This window comes from Stegostoma tigrinum, chromosome 3, assembly GCF_030684315.1.
Source record: "Stegostoma tigrinum isolate sSteTig4 chromosome 3, sSteTig4.hap1, whole genome shotgun sequence".
NCBI lineage: Eukaryota > Metazoa > Chordata > Chondrichthyes > Orectolobiformes > Stegostomatidae > Stegostoma > Stegostoma tigrinum.
The window spans coordinates 57,093,570-57,110,603 of NC_081356.1; the positions used below are offsets into that span (position 1 = coordinate 57,093,570).

The 17,034-nt window shown below is 41.5% G+C and overlaps 1 protein-coding gene across 4 annotated transcripts in view; it reads left to right on the plus strand.

Annotated features, from left to right (window-relative positions):
* Window positions 1–17,034, plus strand: part of fancc (FA complementation group C) — a 175,910-nt gene that overhangs the window by 104,013 nt on the left and 54,863 nt on the right. For all 4 annotated transcript variants that reach the window (XM_048528327.2, XM_048528328.2, XM_048528329.2 and 1 more), the window contains 3 exons: window positions 3,943–4,044; window positions 9,812–9,876; window positions 10,966–11,130. In XM_048528327.2, the coding sequence (XP_048384284.1) occupies window positions 3,943–4,044; window positions 9,812–9,876; window positions 10,966–11,130 (332 nt within the window). The remainder of the gene's footprint in view (window positions 1–3,942; window positions 4,045–9,811; window positions 9,877–10,965; window positions 11,131–17,034) is intronic.

Sequence of the window (17,034 nt, forward strand, 5' to 3'; positions counted from 1 at the left end):
CTCCCCTTGTGGGAGAGTCTAGGATAAGAAAGCATAATCTCAGAATAAGGGGTCACCTTTTTAAGTCAGAGATGAGGAGGAATTTCTTCTCAGAGGATAGTGAATCTGTGGAATTCACTACAGATAGCTGTTGAGGCTAGGTCATTAAGTATATTCAAGGCCGAGATAAATTTTCAATCAGTAAGGGAATCAAGCGTTGTAGGGCACAGTCAGGATTGTGGAGTTGAGGATTATCAGATCAGTAATGATTTTAGTGAATAGTGGATCAGGCTTAGTAGGCTGAATGGCCTGCTTATGCTACTATGTTTTATGGTACTATGCTTCATGAACTGCATTTTGACTCCAAAAAACTGGGAATCTCAAATTTAACCTTTTCATCTCCATTTTCAAATCCCTCAAAAGATTTCTCTCATGCTATTTCCTAGTTTCCTTCAGCCCTATAATTCTTAAAAAGTAACACAGAATTCTAGAATTCTGCATTCCAAAATGCATTTCTACACCTTTTGACAGTAGTCTTGTGCTGTTTCCGCCCTAATTCTTCTCTCAAATCTAGACATCACCACTCTAGCTTCCTTACACTTTTAAAATCCTCTACTTTGTTTAAGTTTTGATCATCCATTCTAAAACTTTCTCCATTAATTTGTTGTTGAATTTTGTCTGATATTTTCTGTCAAGTACTGTGCGATGCTGTCTGTTTTAAAATCCTGCAAGCTTTACTTGTTTGAAAGCTATGGTGAAATGTACTAAGGAAAGCTTTGACTCAATGATGAATATGTGGCAAAGCAGGGCCACCCTTTTTAGAAGTGGATGTCCCATAAGTTGATCATAGTTTCTATTTTTAGGTAGAAGCCTTTTCGTAATCTCCCACTGAAAGACTAATTGTTATTCTAAATTATGGAATATTTGGACTGTTATGTATTGCATAATAAGTACTTAAAAATAAGATGTTTTATCATCAGTTCTCTACCTCAAACTTGTATTTTAGTCTGTGTAACCGTTGAGAAAGCATGCATATGTTCTTTAGCCCATTTTCCCAACCTTGCAATGGACAGGAGCAGCATACCCAATGTGCGGTATTTCCTATCTACAGCACAGGGGCAAGTTGTCTTCTGTCAGTAGGGGCATGAAGTCTGGGGCACCTGCAAGCTGCAATTAATCTGTTAATGTTGATCATCTGGTGGTTAAATGGGGCAAGAAGATGGGCAAATCATTGAACAACATCTCCATCTCAGTTTTTCATTCAGAACTAGAGATTCCCTCAGATCTTCTAGTCAGCGAGTGCTTTAAAGCAAGCCACAATGATCTTTTTTTTTGTGCTGGGCTATGCAGCAAATAGAGATTGAGACAGGAAAGGTGGAGTGCCTGCTCCTGCTTCATTAAAATACTTTCTTCTGGCTTCTGATGGCTCTGTGGCCAGGTTGGTTTCTGTGCCCCTAAGAATGTACACGTATTTCTGGAACAATGTTAAAAGGGTAAAGATTTGATATTCTGGGACCTGCCCTTTTTTGTTGATGCTTGCACTTGAGAATTGAGTAGTTTCTTTGGGCAAGGACCTGGAAAAACAAGTCTTGCCAGTCTTTGCCTGTCTGTCATTCTTTAAATCTTAATTTTAGTAGAACACTGCGACTGGAAAGAAAATTGTCAGGCATTGTAAAGTTATTACTGACGTTCTTATCATGTATTTTGTTAGATAATATGGCATAAGACTGCATTTTTACATTTGTGGACTATTTTTTTCATTTCCTTCGCTCTACTTGGAGCCAATTAGGCAAACCATTACTGAACTGAGCTGCAGAAAATCCTACTGTATTTTTTTATCCACGTGTGTATATATTTTCTTGCAGACAGTATTTATTCCTATTAGATTCCCAGCTCAATTAACTAATTATGGAATTGGATTGTTCTTTGATGACAAGGGTAGTTTGCTTTATGGAGAATGCCCAGACTTTGCCGGATTTTTAGTGCCCCTCCCAATGAGAGTTGTCTTGCACAACAAGAGTTGGACAGCTCTCATTTGATTATTGTACTTTCTTCATTCACCCCACCTGCATTTCTTCGAGAGATGTTTATAGGTAGCTGAATAGGTTCCATGATAATGATTTACTGCCAATATTACCAGGAATGAACAATCATCAAGGATAATAGGAAACCTATTCCTGGTCCCAAGGACCACTATCAAAATCATTTTAAACTAACTCCAGCTGTTGCACCAAGGGGATAGAACTTTAAACCCCTCCTGCTCTGCCAAGCAGCAAACAGGTGCCATAATTCCATATGCAACTTATCCCATACAATCCTGTTGGCTTCCAGTGGATCTTGAAATTAACCTAATTTGTTTTTGTAGTGAAGCTGGGTTCTGAATATGTGGATTACCTTATCAGAGAAGGGCTCAACTGGAATTGCAAATCTATGTAGGGAAGCATTTGCGGTGTTCTTCTCTCCTCCACATCCCCCACCCCTCCAAACCACCAGCACCACTGTCATCACTATTAAGGCCAAAGTTACAAGATGCTTCTTTGGGTCCTCCAGCAATCTTGGGACTCTGATTCTCTGGATTCCCTTCCTCAAATCGCCCTTTTCACAACTTATTGATCTGTAGCTCGTTGTACCATCTCTTGAAAAATGGTATCCTTTTGCTTAAATCTTACGATGCTGGTGCTGCAGTCATATCCCTTGAATTAAATGCCATTCTGCTCATACGCCTCCCTGCTGCTTGAAATGTCATTTTTGGAAAGTTAGCAGCAACAAGAATCTCAGTTCTTGCAATGTTTCCTGTCCACCTCTGACGCCATCCTCCTCTTGTACCTAACATGACTCGCCAATCCTGCTTAGAAGTAAAACTGACCCCAGGTTTCTGTTCAACTTGTTCTAGTTCTGAAGGTTTTATTGTTGCTTGTAAGTATGGAAAGGATGAGTACATGTGTAAAGCCCATTACTTCAAAATATTCATGTGCTCTTGTCTGCTGCTAAGGTGCAGGTGAATATTTTGAAGTAAACATCAGAAGTAACCTGTAAAGAATGGTCACCTGATCCAAAGTGTTAACGCTGTTTTCTCTCCAGACATGCTGAGTTACTCCAGCTATTTCTGTTTTCGTTCCAGAAGTAGCCTATTGTTCCTTGTGGTAGTATACTGGAGTCTGTTTAAGAAAGCAAACAAGACAACTCTAGCTAGAAGAATTAAATTCACAAATAAGTAGACTATTTCACCCAGGCCAAATATAGTACAGGGCATGGAGTAAAGGAGATGAATCCCACTCAATTTTAGTTATGATTGCCAACTTTTGGGGAACTTTTAAGGATCTAATTAGTAAATTGGTTATTTTAAAAGTTAATCTTACAAATTTGCACTTTTGCTTCATTTGCCAATTTGGAACTTCTACTTGGAATTTATATCTTGCTTCAAACATGGAAAGGCATTCTGGTTGTTTTTTTTTGTATTTCAATATCTTACTGCAAGTCCCAAAACTGTGTAAGTCCTGTTACATCTTGAAGGTTGTGTTTAAGGCAATTTTTATGCTAATTTGATTTAATATACTGTATCCACCTCACTTGTGCTGCATATCCTGCCTTAATTGTAACTTATTGCTTATTTATAATAAATCTTTTAGATTTCAGTAGTTTCAGATGTTCATTATAGCTCATTATCACCCCTCCTTTTGCATTTCAGTCTCTAGACCTAGATAGTCATTGGTCAATTTATTTTTATATGTTTATTTCCAACCGATTCTCACGTACAATATTGAGATCTCTCACCTCTTGGTTTCTTAAAAGGTTTTTATAGCAGCATTTAATATATTGGCGTGATTTTCAGTTTTAGTGAATAAAAAAAATTATTGAGCAAATCCCTACATTCTGTATACGTTAAATGCATTTAGGTTGGTTTAGTGTTTTTATGGATCCATTAATATTGACTTGTTATTAACTTGTTTATTTTTAAATAAGAGCTTGCTACGGAGTTTGACTGGTGTTGATCAAGAAATCGGAAGGCTTATTCAGACTTTACATTACCCAGAAGAGGAATACCATTCTAAATTGTTGAAAAATGTAAGTAAATTAAAGGAAGGTAACACTTTAAATTTTAATTATGCTCTTAATTAATATAAAAACCATCAAAATACATTTGTTTCTTTTTATTTGTTCATGGAATATGCGCGTTATTGTGGTACATTCAAATGGCTGTTACAAAGCGGGTCCATGATTTTGACGCAGCGACAATGAAGGACTACTGATCTAAATCAAAGACATGATAGTGTGTGGTTGGAAGGGGACTTGCATATGATGGTGTTCCCGTATATTTGTGCCCCGGTTCTTCTAGGCATTAGAAGTCATGGGTTTGGAAAATGGTGTTAAAGAAGCTGTAGTGGATTGCCGCAGTGCATCTTGTAGCTGGCACAAGCTGTTGTCACTGAGCATCAGGTAGTGGAGGGACAGAATGTTTGAGATGGTTTACGGAATGCCATTTGAGCAAGCTTCTTTGTCCTGGACGCTTTTGAGCTTTTTGAGTGCTATTGGAGCTGTATTCATTGTGGCAATGGAAGTGTTCCATCACACTCCTGACATACGCCTTGAAGATGGTGAGCAGATTTTGGACAGTCAGGAGGTTCTGTTACTCACCACAGAACACCTAGCCTTTGACTTGATCTTGATGCCATTATATTTATTTAGCTGGCACAGCTCAATTATTGGCCACTGTAACTCCTAAAATATTGATGGTGTGGGATTCACTGATGATAATGACATTGAATGTACGGGAAGATGATAAGATTCTCTTTTTGTTGATGGCCATTACTTGGATCATGGATGTTACTTGCTACTGACCAGCCCAAGCTCAGATGTTGTCCTGGTGTTGCAGACCTTTGATAGGGACTGCTTTGGTATCTGAGGAGTAATGAATGGTGCTGGGCATTGCCATGTATGATGGAAGGAAGTTGATAATGCCTAGGACTGTACCCTGAGGAGTCCTCATGATGATGAAATTGAGCTCAACAATTTTCACCCATTCCTTGTGCTAGTATGAATTAAGGCAGTTGAAGGTACTTCCATTGATTCCCATTGAGTTTAATTTGCCACGGTTGATTAGTGCTGTACTTGTATTTTGCCTTGATATTAAAAGCAGTGACTCTCATCTCTCCTCTGGATTTGAGCTCTTTAGTCCATGCTTGGACCAGGGCTGTAATGGATCCAGGATTTCATTCATGGCCCTAACATGAACCCAAATTGAGCATCAGTGAGCAGTTTATTGTTAAGCAAGTGCCATTTAATAGCACTGTTGACAGCCAAAGGTTTAGCGATGACTGAGAGTAGCCTGATGGCGTAGTAGTTGACTAGGTTGAACTCATCCTGCTTTTTTTATGGACAGAACATATCTGGGCAACCTTCCACATTGGTAGATATAAACAGTGATTTTGCTATACTGGACCAACTTGTGTAGGGCAGTGACTAATTCCAGAGCATAAATCTTCAGTACTATAGATAGATGCTGCTGTCAAGGCACACATACCCTTTGTAGAATGCAGAGGTTTCAGCAGTTTCCTGCTAATCTGTAGAATGAATTGGCTGAAGATTAGCATCTATGAAACCGGGGACCTTGGGAAGAGATGGATTATCTTCTCAGCACTTCTGACTAAAAATGCTTGCAAATGTTTCATTCTTGTCTTCTGTATTGATGTGCTGAGACTGTCTGTCTGGGAATATTAAAGGAGTCTTCTCCTCCTCCTCCTCCTCCAGTTATGTTATTGTCTGCTACCATTTACAGATGCTTGTGGAAAGACTGCAGAGCTTATCTTCAATCTGTTGATTTACTATATGTAGCTCTAAGTTCCCTGTGTATTTTTATTGCAAAAATAAAACATTTGGGTCGCCCGTGATATCTAAACTTTTGCTCAAACTAAGGACAGTTGCATCATAAACCTCACCATATATGGTACTTAGGAACACTGATGTATGTTTGCTGTGGATGTGGAGGTTGCAGAGAGCCAACGGTTGGGTTTTAGGGTTATCCTTAGAACGCAAATTTCCAATTAACATTTTCTTATCTATTAGAGAAATTGCTCACAATTCAAAACTGTGGAACTTATATTCTTTCAAAGTCTTGAATCAGCACTTTTAACAGATATATATGTTGCTGAAGGCTCTGAAGAAGAGGAATAATTGTTAAAAATCTTCCCGAGAATATAATTTAGACTATGTCTTGTATAAACATGGAACTGTACAAAATGGGGTCACATAGGATAAATTTTAATCCAGGAGAGAGAAACCTATATTTAGATGACCTATTTATTTATTTAATAAGCTAATTTATTGCCTTTCAGCATAGCACTTCCACCTTGGCAGAGATTCGCTATCTATTTGAGACAAATATACCAACTGAATAGGAACATTCACACAGCAGTCACTCATCAATTAATTCCTTCACCTTGCATTTCTGTTCAAAGTGCTTAAAATTCCATTTAATTTGGTTCATTTTTTGTTTATTTTGCCTTTTCCACTCTGGAAAACAGATGGTAGATTACTGTTGGAATATAAAAGTGCCTTTTTCAGTTAAAATTGACAAAAAAATGATTTTTTTAAAAAAAAGAATTGTATAAATGTCCCCTTTTCTTTTTTTGGGTATGCCTCAAGTTTAAGATAGCACTAAGTGCTCTTTGCCAGGTCAGCAGGCATTCTCCAAAAGTGCTACATCATGGAAGTAATCTGAGGATATTCTGTAAGGTGGGCAATTGAACATCTTCACCAAGCACTATTACTGTGACCTTTTCATTAGGAAAGGTGAGTAGCTTAGTAAATTTACTATTCCAATCCAGGTATTGAGGATTTGGAACTGGAACCGCTGAAATTAGTTTTGTGACGAGCACAGCTAGATTACTGGTAATTCAACTGAGAGTCTTCCATGTTACAAGACTTGCACTCTAGCTAAAGCATCAAAACAAAACTAAAGGCCAATTGCAAAAGAGAGACTGAAGCAATCATATGTTATATTCATATTGTTTTATCTTTGTCTGTATCTAATCTTTGTATTTGTGATAAAATTTGTGAGATGACACATTTTAAGCATCTTGGGGTGAGTCTGTGGTAATGGAAAGAACATTATTTTAAAACTCAGAAATCTTACCCCTGGAAATTATTTAATCAAGCCAGTCACCTCAAGGTTCTTGAGTGGAGTGTTCACCCAGATTTTCCACATGGCTTCCTAGAGAAGTTAGGCAGCAACCTGCCTCTTTATGAGTATGTGGAACAATCCTTGTTTCAGTCCTACACTGGCTGCCTCCCATAACTCTTTCTTTCAGTACGCTGACAACTGTTTCGGTGCTGCTTCATGCTCCCTCCTGGACCTTGAAAAATTTGTTCATTTTGCCTCCAATTTCAACTCCTCTGTAACTTTCACGTTGCTCACTTCTGACACTTCCCTTCCTGTCCTTGACTTCTCTATCTCCATTTCAGCGAATAAACTGCCAACTGCCATCCAATACAAAGCTACTGACTTCAGCAGCTACCTTAGGCACAGATCTTCCTACCCTACATCCTGCAAGGATTCCATCCCATTCTCACAGTTCCTTCGCCTTTGTCATATCTATTTGGATGATGCCACCTTACAAAACAGCACTTTTGACATCATTTCCTTCTTCCATGGTTTCTGCCCACTGTGGTTGACAGGATCCTTAGCAACATCCAACCTATCCTCCGTGCTTCCACCTTTGCCCCTTCCCATCGCTCTCAATAGTGTGATCAGGTCTCCCTTGTCCCCACTTTTCATTCTATCCATCTCTGCATTAAAGGATCATTCTCCGCAATTTCAGACAACTCCAGCAGAAGTCCAGCACCAAACACATCTCCCCTCACTCCCTCAGTCTGCATTAGTCAATTCCTCAACCACCAGCATCACCCTGCCTTCCCACATCACCTTCCTATGTAACTGCAGAAGGTACAACACCTGCCCCTTCATCTGCTCACCAGCCAAGGGCCTAAACAGCCTTTCCAGGTGAAACATCATTTCACCTGTACCTCCTCCAATCCTGTATATTGTACTCGCTGCCGTCAATGTGGCCTACTTGTTTAAGAATCCAAATGTTGACCAGTGACCGCTTTGCAGAACACCTCCAGTCTGTGCACAAGCATGATGCCAATCTTTCTGTAGCTGATCGTTTTGACACCGCATCCTGCTTGCATGCCCACATGTCCGTCCTTGACATGCTGCAATTCTCCAGCAAATCACATTGGAAACTGGAAGAGTGACATCTCCTCTTCAGATCAGACACTTTACAAACTTCTGGGCTCAATATTGAGATTGCGAACCCATTCCTTTGCTTGTTACATTCTCTTTCACCATGTCCTCTGTGCCCTCCCCCAACTTCAATGGGACTGTCTGTTTTTTCCACTCTGGTAGTTGGACACATCTTTGATCCACCATTCTCACATTCCGATCACTTAATCTGAAGTATCAACATGCTTTCTCCTCCAGCACTCCAAGCTGTGGGCCCCCACTGCCAGTCTGGGAAACCGTTTCCCCCAAGATCATCTATCAACAGAAAACACCCTTGCACATTAAAGGACCCATTTATTGTGAAACTCTTTTGTTGCTATGTTATTATAAAGTGAAGTGACCCTGTGGTTCTGACGATGTAGAAATCAGACAATGGAAAAATTAATATGTTTATTTTGGACACGAGACAATATATCATCATGTTTCCCAAGATTCCGTTATGGGAGCACTGCTTTTCTTGAATTATATATAAATGACTTAGCGCACAATTGCAAAATTTGCAGATGATTACCAAACTTGGTAGTATTGTGAAGTGTGAAATGGATCGTCATAGACTGGTAGAATGGCAGACGAGTAGCAGATGAATTTAGTGTGGCAAAGCACGAATTGATACATTGGAAGAACAATGAGAGGTAATATAGGCTAAACCACCATTTAAAGAGGTTCAGCAACAGAGCTACCTGGCATTATATGTCCGCTAATAAGTATAGGTGGCAGTGCTTTTTGAGAATGAGAAAGGCAGTGGGATCCTGGGGAGAGAGAGAGAGCACAAAAGCAAGAAAATCATGATGCATCTTAATGAAAATACTGGATTGGCCTAAACTGGAGTATTCTCTCCTAATCAGGGTCCAATTATTTAGGAAGGATATGAAGGTAATAGAGAGGATGCAAAGATGATTGATTGTGTGGATTGATTGGAGAAACTGGAGTTTTCTCTTTTGCTTGGAGGTTCTTGAGAAGAGGTTTGATGCAAATAGCATAGATATAGAAGATGAAGGGAAATTGTTCTAATTAGCGGGAGCATCAAGAACTTGAGTGGACAAAGGTGAGAAGATTGGTAAATGAACTATAGGCAACAGCAGGAATCCCTTTTTCACAACAATCTGAAGGTATAGTGCTGATAGCTTCAGTTGTGACTTTCAAGTGGGATTTGCAAGGTATGGAGAAAAGACAGGGGAGTGGGATCCCTGACATGGACATAACTGCCAAATAGCTCCCTTTTGTGCTATAGCTATTTTATGATGCTGTGGTTAATATCATATGTAGAATCATTTTGTTTTGGGATAGAAATTAGAATAATTCTAATATTAATCCACTAGTTAGTGTTAAATTATGAAGTCTTTGCCTCAACCTCTGCTCTATTATTATGTGGCTACTGTTTTCAACCTTTCTTGTTCATGTATAATTTACAACAACTGTAATGTCTGTAATGAAAACAGAATTTGAAGACTGGAAGTCTGATTGCAAAATTCGTGCCACTACTGTGTGCGACAAAATGTGATACCTCTTTTTTTTTTGTATTGTTTATGACTACTTATTTCTTTCTTTCAGATGGTCTCCACTTTAGTTAAGGAACTTCAAGGCAATCAGTGTAACAGAGCTTCCTTGTTTATAAAGTAGGTGTTTGGTTTGAGATATAATGTGAAAATATTTAAAAGTATAACCCAAAAAAAATGACCACTTTACATTATTTAAAAAGAACATTTAATATCTAGGCCAAATTTCTGCTAAATCCTGCTCTTAAAAATGGGAAGAATTCATTTACTAATATGCCATTATTGTTGGAGCTGTGCTCATCCAGGCAAGTGGAGAGTATTTCATCACATCCCTGATTTATACCTTGCTAATACTGAAGATTAGCTTAGAAAGAATCCATAAAAATTATTCTGTCCTTAAGTTGTTTATCATTCAAGAGGCTTGTTCTTGACTTTTTAATAAACCTGTATTTTTTACACAACAATTAATAATACTGAGAATTCAAAGATGAAGCTTGCATTTATGAAGTGTTTTACTTACTCTTCACCGTGACCCAAGAATACCCACCATTTTATTTCCCTACTACTTGAGTCTAGTAGTTTTTGCAAATCGTGTCTCCCAGATGAACATTCTCTGTGCTGGCTGCTCTCTCACTGACTCTGTTTGTGTACTGTTCTAATCTGGCATCACTCACAGCCTGTGTCCCCTTATGATCATTCTCCATGATGACTTTGCTGAGCTCCTGGGTGAAAACTCCACTCTTCAGCCGGTGACTGTACCCTGAGTCTGCTCATGACCTTTGCTCTCCGCCTGCTCCCTGGTGTGTATAGTTCTTTTCTGGTGTCAACTCGGCCTGAGTCCTCTCCCGACCAATTCTCTTGATGCTATCCCTGCAATTCTGTGCCATTTTTTGAATCTGAGCAAAGTCCACCATCCTGAAAAGATGAGTTTCTCTAACATCGATTGCACCTTAGAATTTATGTTTGTGAGAAGGATTTAATGAGAGTTCAAGTTGGATGAATACTAGTTAGATGGTGACAAAATGTTGAAAATCTGAAAAAGGACAATTATGATGCAAGCTCACAGGTCCATCAGCAACTGAAAAGAATAGAACAAGTATATCTGTATTCTGATTAACATTTTACCCAGAACATTAGCTGCTTTAATAGAATTTTCTGTTTGTTAATCATAGAAAAAAAATTGAAACTTGGCTTTTTTTCCCTCAACAGACTACCACCAGAACGACTGAGGAGTTTTTCTGTTCTTTGCTCACCGATTGTTACTTTAATTGAGGTTTTACCATTGGTGGAAGCTCTTTTGACTTGTCGTGAAGATAATGTGGATGAAGCTCTTTGCACAGAATTTCTAGAGTCTGTCAGTACTGGCATTTTGCAGTAAGTAGATGTAAGATTTTGAAACTGTACTTTCAAATGATCGCATACTAAAATTGTCATCAAATCTACAGTGTTGTTGATGCAGTAGCAAGAGGATTTATAATCATCAGGAAGAAATGGACAAACTGGATCTTTCTCCCTGAGAAAAGAGATAGTTGAGAAGTGGCCTGGGTGCCATGTCTAAAGTGTTAAAGGGTTTGACATGGTCGGTGTTTCCACTTGTGGGAAGTCCAAAACTGGGGATCACTTAATAGAAGATATTTCCTAATAAGTCAAATAGGGAGTTCAGAAGAAGGTATCTATTCAGACAGTGGTTTAAAATGTAGAACTTGCTACCAAGAGTTGGTTGAGGCAAGTCATACAGATGCATTTAAAAGGATATTTAGATAAGTGCTTAGAGTAAAAAGAAATGCTTTTGCTGGTAGTGGGGTGGGAGAGCTTGTGAGAACAGAAATAATGCCATGTCCTACCTGTGCTATACCTGTATATGAAATAAAATCTTGCATAATTAGAAAGCATCTTTTATATGTGAGGTCAGAAAAAGGATAAGATGACGAATCTGAATCTTGGTCAAAGAGATGGTTTAAAGAGTTTCTTCAGCAGGAAGTAAGGGCGGAATGGTTTAGATTGTAAATTTCAGTGTGTGAGATGAAGACAGCTGCCAACTACTTGAAGGTAGGGGATGATGTATTCAGTAGCAGCCAGAAAATGTTGAGTTGGAATGCATGCAGTTACAGAGTTAGAAATGGAGGCATGAGACCAAAGGATAAGTGTATCAAACGTGGACCTACTGTTGTTTTACTAATTTATAGTTAGTGTATGACAGTTTTTCATAGAATCCCTACAGTATGGAAACAGTCCCTTTGGCCCAACAAGTCCGCACCGACCCTCAGAGCATCCCATCCAGAACCATTCCCTGATATCCCACCTAATGTACGCATCCCTGAACACTATGAGCAATTTAGTATGGCCAATCTACCTATCCTGCACATCTTTAGACTTAGGAGGAAACCAGAACACCAGAGGAAACCCACACAGACATGGGGAGAATGTGCAAACTCCACGCAGACAGTCACCCGAGGGTAGATTCGAACTGGCATCCCTGGTGCTGTGAGACAACAGCACTAACCACTGAGCCACCATGCCGCCCTGTAAAACTTCCTGCTGTAAAATTTGATTGAGAAGATGCCCAGGCTCCAATCTCATGCTAACCATGGCCTAGTATCCTGTCCACACTTTATCTAGGTTCATTCAAGAAAAAATGTTTAAATGCATTCAGGAGTAAGTCAGGTAAACTTATGAAGGAGAAAGGAATAAAAGGATATGCTGATGGGTCTAGTTGAAGAGGTGTGGGAGGAGACTTGCTATTATAGGCATGTACCAGTTGTGTTGAAAAATGTAATGCCTAGAAAACATTCCATTATTCCATTATTTGAAATTTCTGTCCATAAAGCGGTACTACTAAAGTTACCTCAGGGGACCTCCCACCCGCAGCCTCCAAACTCATTGTTCCCCAACCCCGCACGGCCCGTTTCTATCTCCTTCCCAAAATCCACAAACCTGCCTGCCCTGGTCGACCCATCGTCTCAGCCTGCTCCTGCCCCACCGAACTCATCTCCACCTATCTGGACTTCATTTTCTCCCCTTTGGTCCAGGAACTCCCCACCTACGTCCGTGACACCACCCACGCCCTCCACCTCCTCCAGGACTTCCAATTCCCTGGCCCCCAACACCTCATATTCACCATGGACGTCCAGTCCCTATACACCTGCATTCCGCATGCAGATGGCCTTAAGGCCCTCCGCTTCTTCCTGTCCCGCAGGCCCGACCAGTCCCCCTCCACCGACACTCTCATCCGCCTAGCTGAACTCGTCCTCACCCTCAACAACTTCTCTTTTGACTCCTCCCACTTCCTACAGACTAAGGGGGTGGCCATGGGCACCCGCATGGGCCCCAGCTGTGCCTGCCTCTTTGTAGGTTACGTGGAACAGTCCCTCTTCCGCACCTACACAGGCCCCAAACCCCACCTCTTCCTCCGGTACATTGATGACTGTATCGGCGCCACCTCTTGCTCCCCAGAGGAGCTCGAACAGTTCATCCACTTCACCAACACCTTCCACCCCAACCTTCAGTTCACCCGGGCCATCTCCAGCACATCCCTCACCTTCCTGGACCTCTCAGTCTCCATCTCAGGCAACCAGCTTGTAACTGATGTCCATTTCAAGCCCACCAACTCCCACAGCTACCTAGAATACACCTCCTCCCACCCACCCTCCTGCAAAAATTCCATCCCCTATTCCCAATTCCTCCGCCTCCGCCGCATCTGCTCCCACGACAAGACATTCCACTCCCGCACATCCCAGATGTCCAAGTTCTTCAAGCACCGCAACTTTCCCCCCACAGTGATCGAGAACACCCTTGACCGCATCTCCCGTATTTCCCGCAACACATCCCTCACACTCCGCCCCCGCCACAACCGCCCTAAGAGGATCCCCCTCGTTCTCACACCACCCTACCAACCTCCGGATACAACGCATCATCCTCCGACACTTTCGCCATTTACAATCCGACCCCACCACCATTTTTCCATCCCCACCCCTGTCTGCTTTCCAGAGAGACCACTCTCTCCGTGACTCCCTTGTTCGCTCCACACTGCCCTCCAACCCCACCACACCCGGCACCTTCCCCTGCAACCGCAGGAAATGCTACACTTGCCCCCACACCTCCTCCCTCACCCCTATCCCAGGCCCCAAGATGACATTCCACATTAAGCAGAGGTTCACCTGCACATCTGCCAATGTGGTATACTGCATCCACTGTACCTGGTGTGGCCTCCTCTACATTGGGGAAACCAAGCGGAGGCTTGGAGACCGCTTTGCAGAACACCTCCGCTCAGTTCGCAACAAACAACTGCACCTTCCAGTCGCAAACCATTTCCACTCCCCCTCCCATTCTTTAGATGACATGTCCATCATGGGCCTCCTGCACTGCCACAATGATGCCACCCGAAGGTTGCAGGAACAGCAACTCATATTCCGCCTGGGAACCCTGCAGCCTAATGGTATCAATGTGGACTTCACCAGTTTCAAAATCTCCCCTTCCCGTACTGCATCCCTAAACCAGCCCAGTTCGTCCCCCCCTCCCCCCACTGCACCACACAACCATCCCAGCTCTTCCCCCCAACCCACTGCATCCCAAAACCAGTCCAACCTGTCTCTGCCTCTCTAACCGGTTCTTCCTCTCACCCATCCCTTCCTCCCACCCCAAGCCGCACCCCCATCTACCTACTAACCTCATCCCACCTCCTTGACCTGTCCATCTTCCCTGGACTGACCTATCCCCTCCCTACCTCCCCACCTATACTCTCTCCATCTATCTTCTTTACTCTCCATCTTCGGTCCGCCTCCCCCTCTCTCCCTATTTATTCCAGTTCCCGCTCCCCATCCCCCTCTCTGATGAAGGGTCTAGGCCCGAAATGTCAGCTTTTGTGCTCCTGAGATGCTGCTGGGCCTGCTGTGTTCATCCAGCCTCACATTTTATTATCTACTAAAGTTAATACAGTCCTTGGTAAATCCCTTCTCTATCAGTTAAAATCATTTATTTACATCTGTTTACCTTCAAACTGAAGAGGTTATTTTGAGTCCTTTTGATGCTTTTTATCGTTTCTGTTTTGGTACTACACTGTTAAAAGTGTTTTACTTGATATTGAATTGCATTAATAAGAAATGATCAGAAGATAAGAAAGTATCTGTTGAGAGTATTTATTGTTGCTTTTCTTGTACTGTAAATTTACTGGAATCCTTCAATTTCTTTACAAAGTGTTTAGTGTTGTAACTATGGGCACTTCATACAAATATTAGTTTAAAAGCTTGGAGATAACAGAGAGAACTTGTAAATGCATTATGGTAGCGCGGCAGTATTCAATACCTTTTTCCTTGTACGTGTTACACCAGTATAGAGGTGTGAGCCTCAGCCCAATGGTAACACTTGTGTTAAACCATAAGCCACCTGCTCTTTCAACAGGAAAATATCCAATGTTGCTATTTGAAAAGGATCAAGGGAATTTCACAAGGTGTCCTGGCCAACACTGATCTTTGAAGCAACACCATTACAATTCTTTACATATGCCAGTATTGTGGATACTGGAAAACTGAAATTAAGGCAAAAAAAATGCTGGAAATGTGCACAGGTTTAGTTGCATTTCTGGAAAGAGAAATGGAGTTAATATTTCAGATTGATGATCCTTCTGATGTCATACTAATTACAATAATAAGACTTTTTGAAAGTCAGTACTTACAATAAGAGGACAATTGAAACCTTGATAGTCTGCACAAACTGACACAAATCCATCTTAGCAAAGGAGTAATGCAGTGTGAGTAACATAGAACATAGAACATTACAGCACAGTACAGGCCCTTCGGCGCTCGATGTTGTGCCGACCTGTCATACCGATCTCAAGCCCATCTAACCTACTATTCCATGTACGTCCATATGCTCTTCCAATGATGACTTAAATGTACCTAAAGTTGGCGAATCTACACCCGTTGCAGGCAAAGCGTTCCATTCCCTTACTACTCCCTGAGTAAAGAAACTACCTCTGACATCTGTCCTATATCTTCCACCCCTCAATTTAAAGCTATGCCCCCTCGTGCTCGCCATCACCATCCTAGGAAAAAGGCTCTCCCTATCCACCCTATCTAACCCTCTGATTATTTTATCTGTTTCAATTAAGTCACCTCTCAACCTTCTTCTCTGTAATAAAAACAGCCTCAAGTCCCTCAACCTTTCCTTGTAAGACCTTCCCTCCATACCAGGCAACATCCTAGTAAATCTCCTCTGCACCCTTTCCAGAGCTTCCACATCCTTCTTATAATGCGGTTACCAGAACTGTACACAATACTCCAAGTGCGGCCGCACCAGAGTTTTGTACAGCTTCACCATAACCTCTTGGTTCCGGAACTCGATCCCTCTATTAATAAAAGCTAAAACACTGTATGCCTTCTTAACAGCCTTGTCAACCTGGGTGGCAACCTTCAAGGATCTGTGTACACGGACACCGAAATCTCTCTGCTCATCTACAGTACTAAGAATCTTACCATTAGCCCTGTATTTTGCCTTCTGGTTACTCCTACCAAAGTGCATCACCTCACACTTGCCTGCATTAAACTCCATTTGCCACCTCTCAACCCAGCTCTGCAGCTTATCTATGTCTCTCTGCAACCTACAGCATCCTTCGTCACTATCCACAACTCCACCGACCTTAGTGTCGTCTGCAAATTTACTAACCCATCCTTCTACGCCCTCATCCAGGTCATTTGTAAAAATGGTGAACAGCAGTGGACCCAACACCGACCCTTGCAGTACACCACTAGTAACTGGTCTCCAGGATGAACATTTCCCATCAACCACCACCCTCTGTCTTCTTTCAGCAAGCCAATTTCTGATCCAAACTGCTATATCTCCCACAATCCAATTCCCCCACATTTCGTACAATAGCCTACTGTGGGGAACCTTATCGAACGCCTTGCTGAAATCCATATACACCACATCAACCGGTTTACTCTCATCTACCTGTTTGGTCACCTTCTCAAAGAACATGGTATAATGTTCTTGTTAGCAAACACTGTGGAGCTGTTGATAGTCTAGTATAAAGATGCTGGAAGTGCTCCTTTGTGCTGGACATATTGTGTCTAAATGAAACTGTGAATATGGTCGGACAGCTGAAATATTAGGGAGCAGTGACAGTGGAAAAGTGGAAGGGCTGATGATAGCCTGTATAGTGATAGCACCCCCCCACCCCCCCAAAAAAACACACACCCCAATATATCAATCAAGGTATGATACCTTTTTTCATTGAAATGAAATACTGTAAATGCTACAGATCTGAAATAAGAATTAAATGTT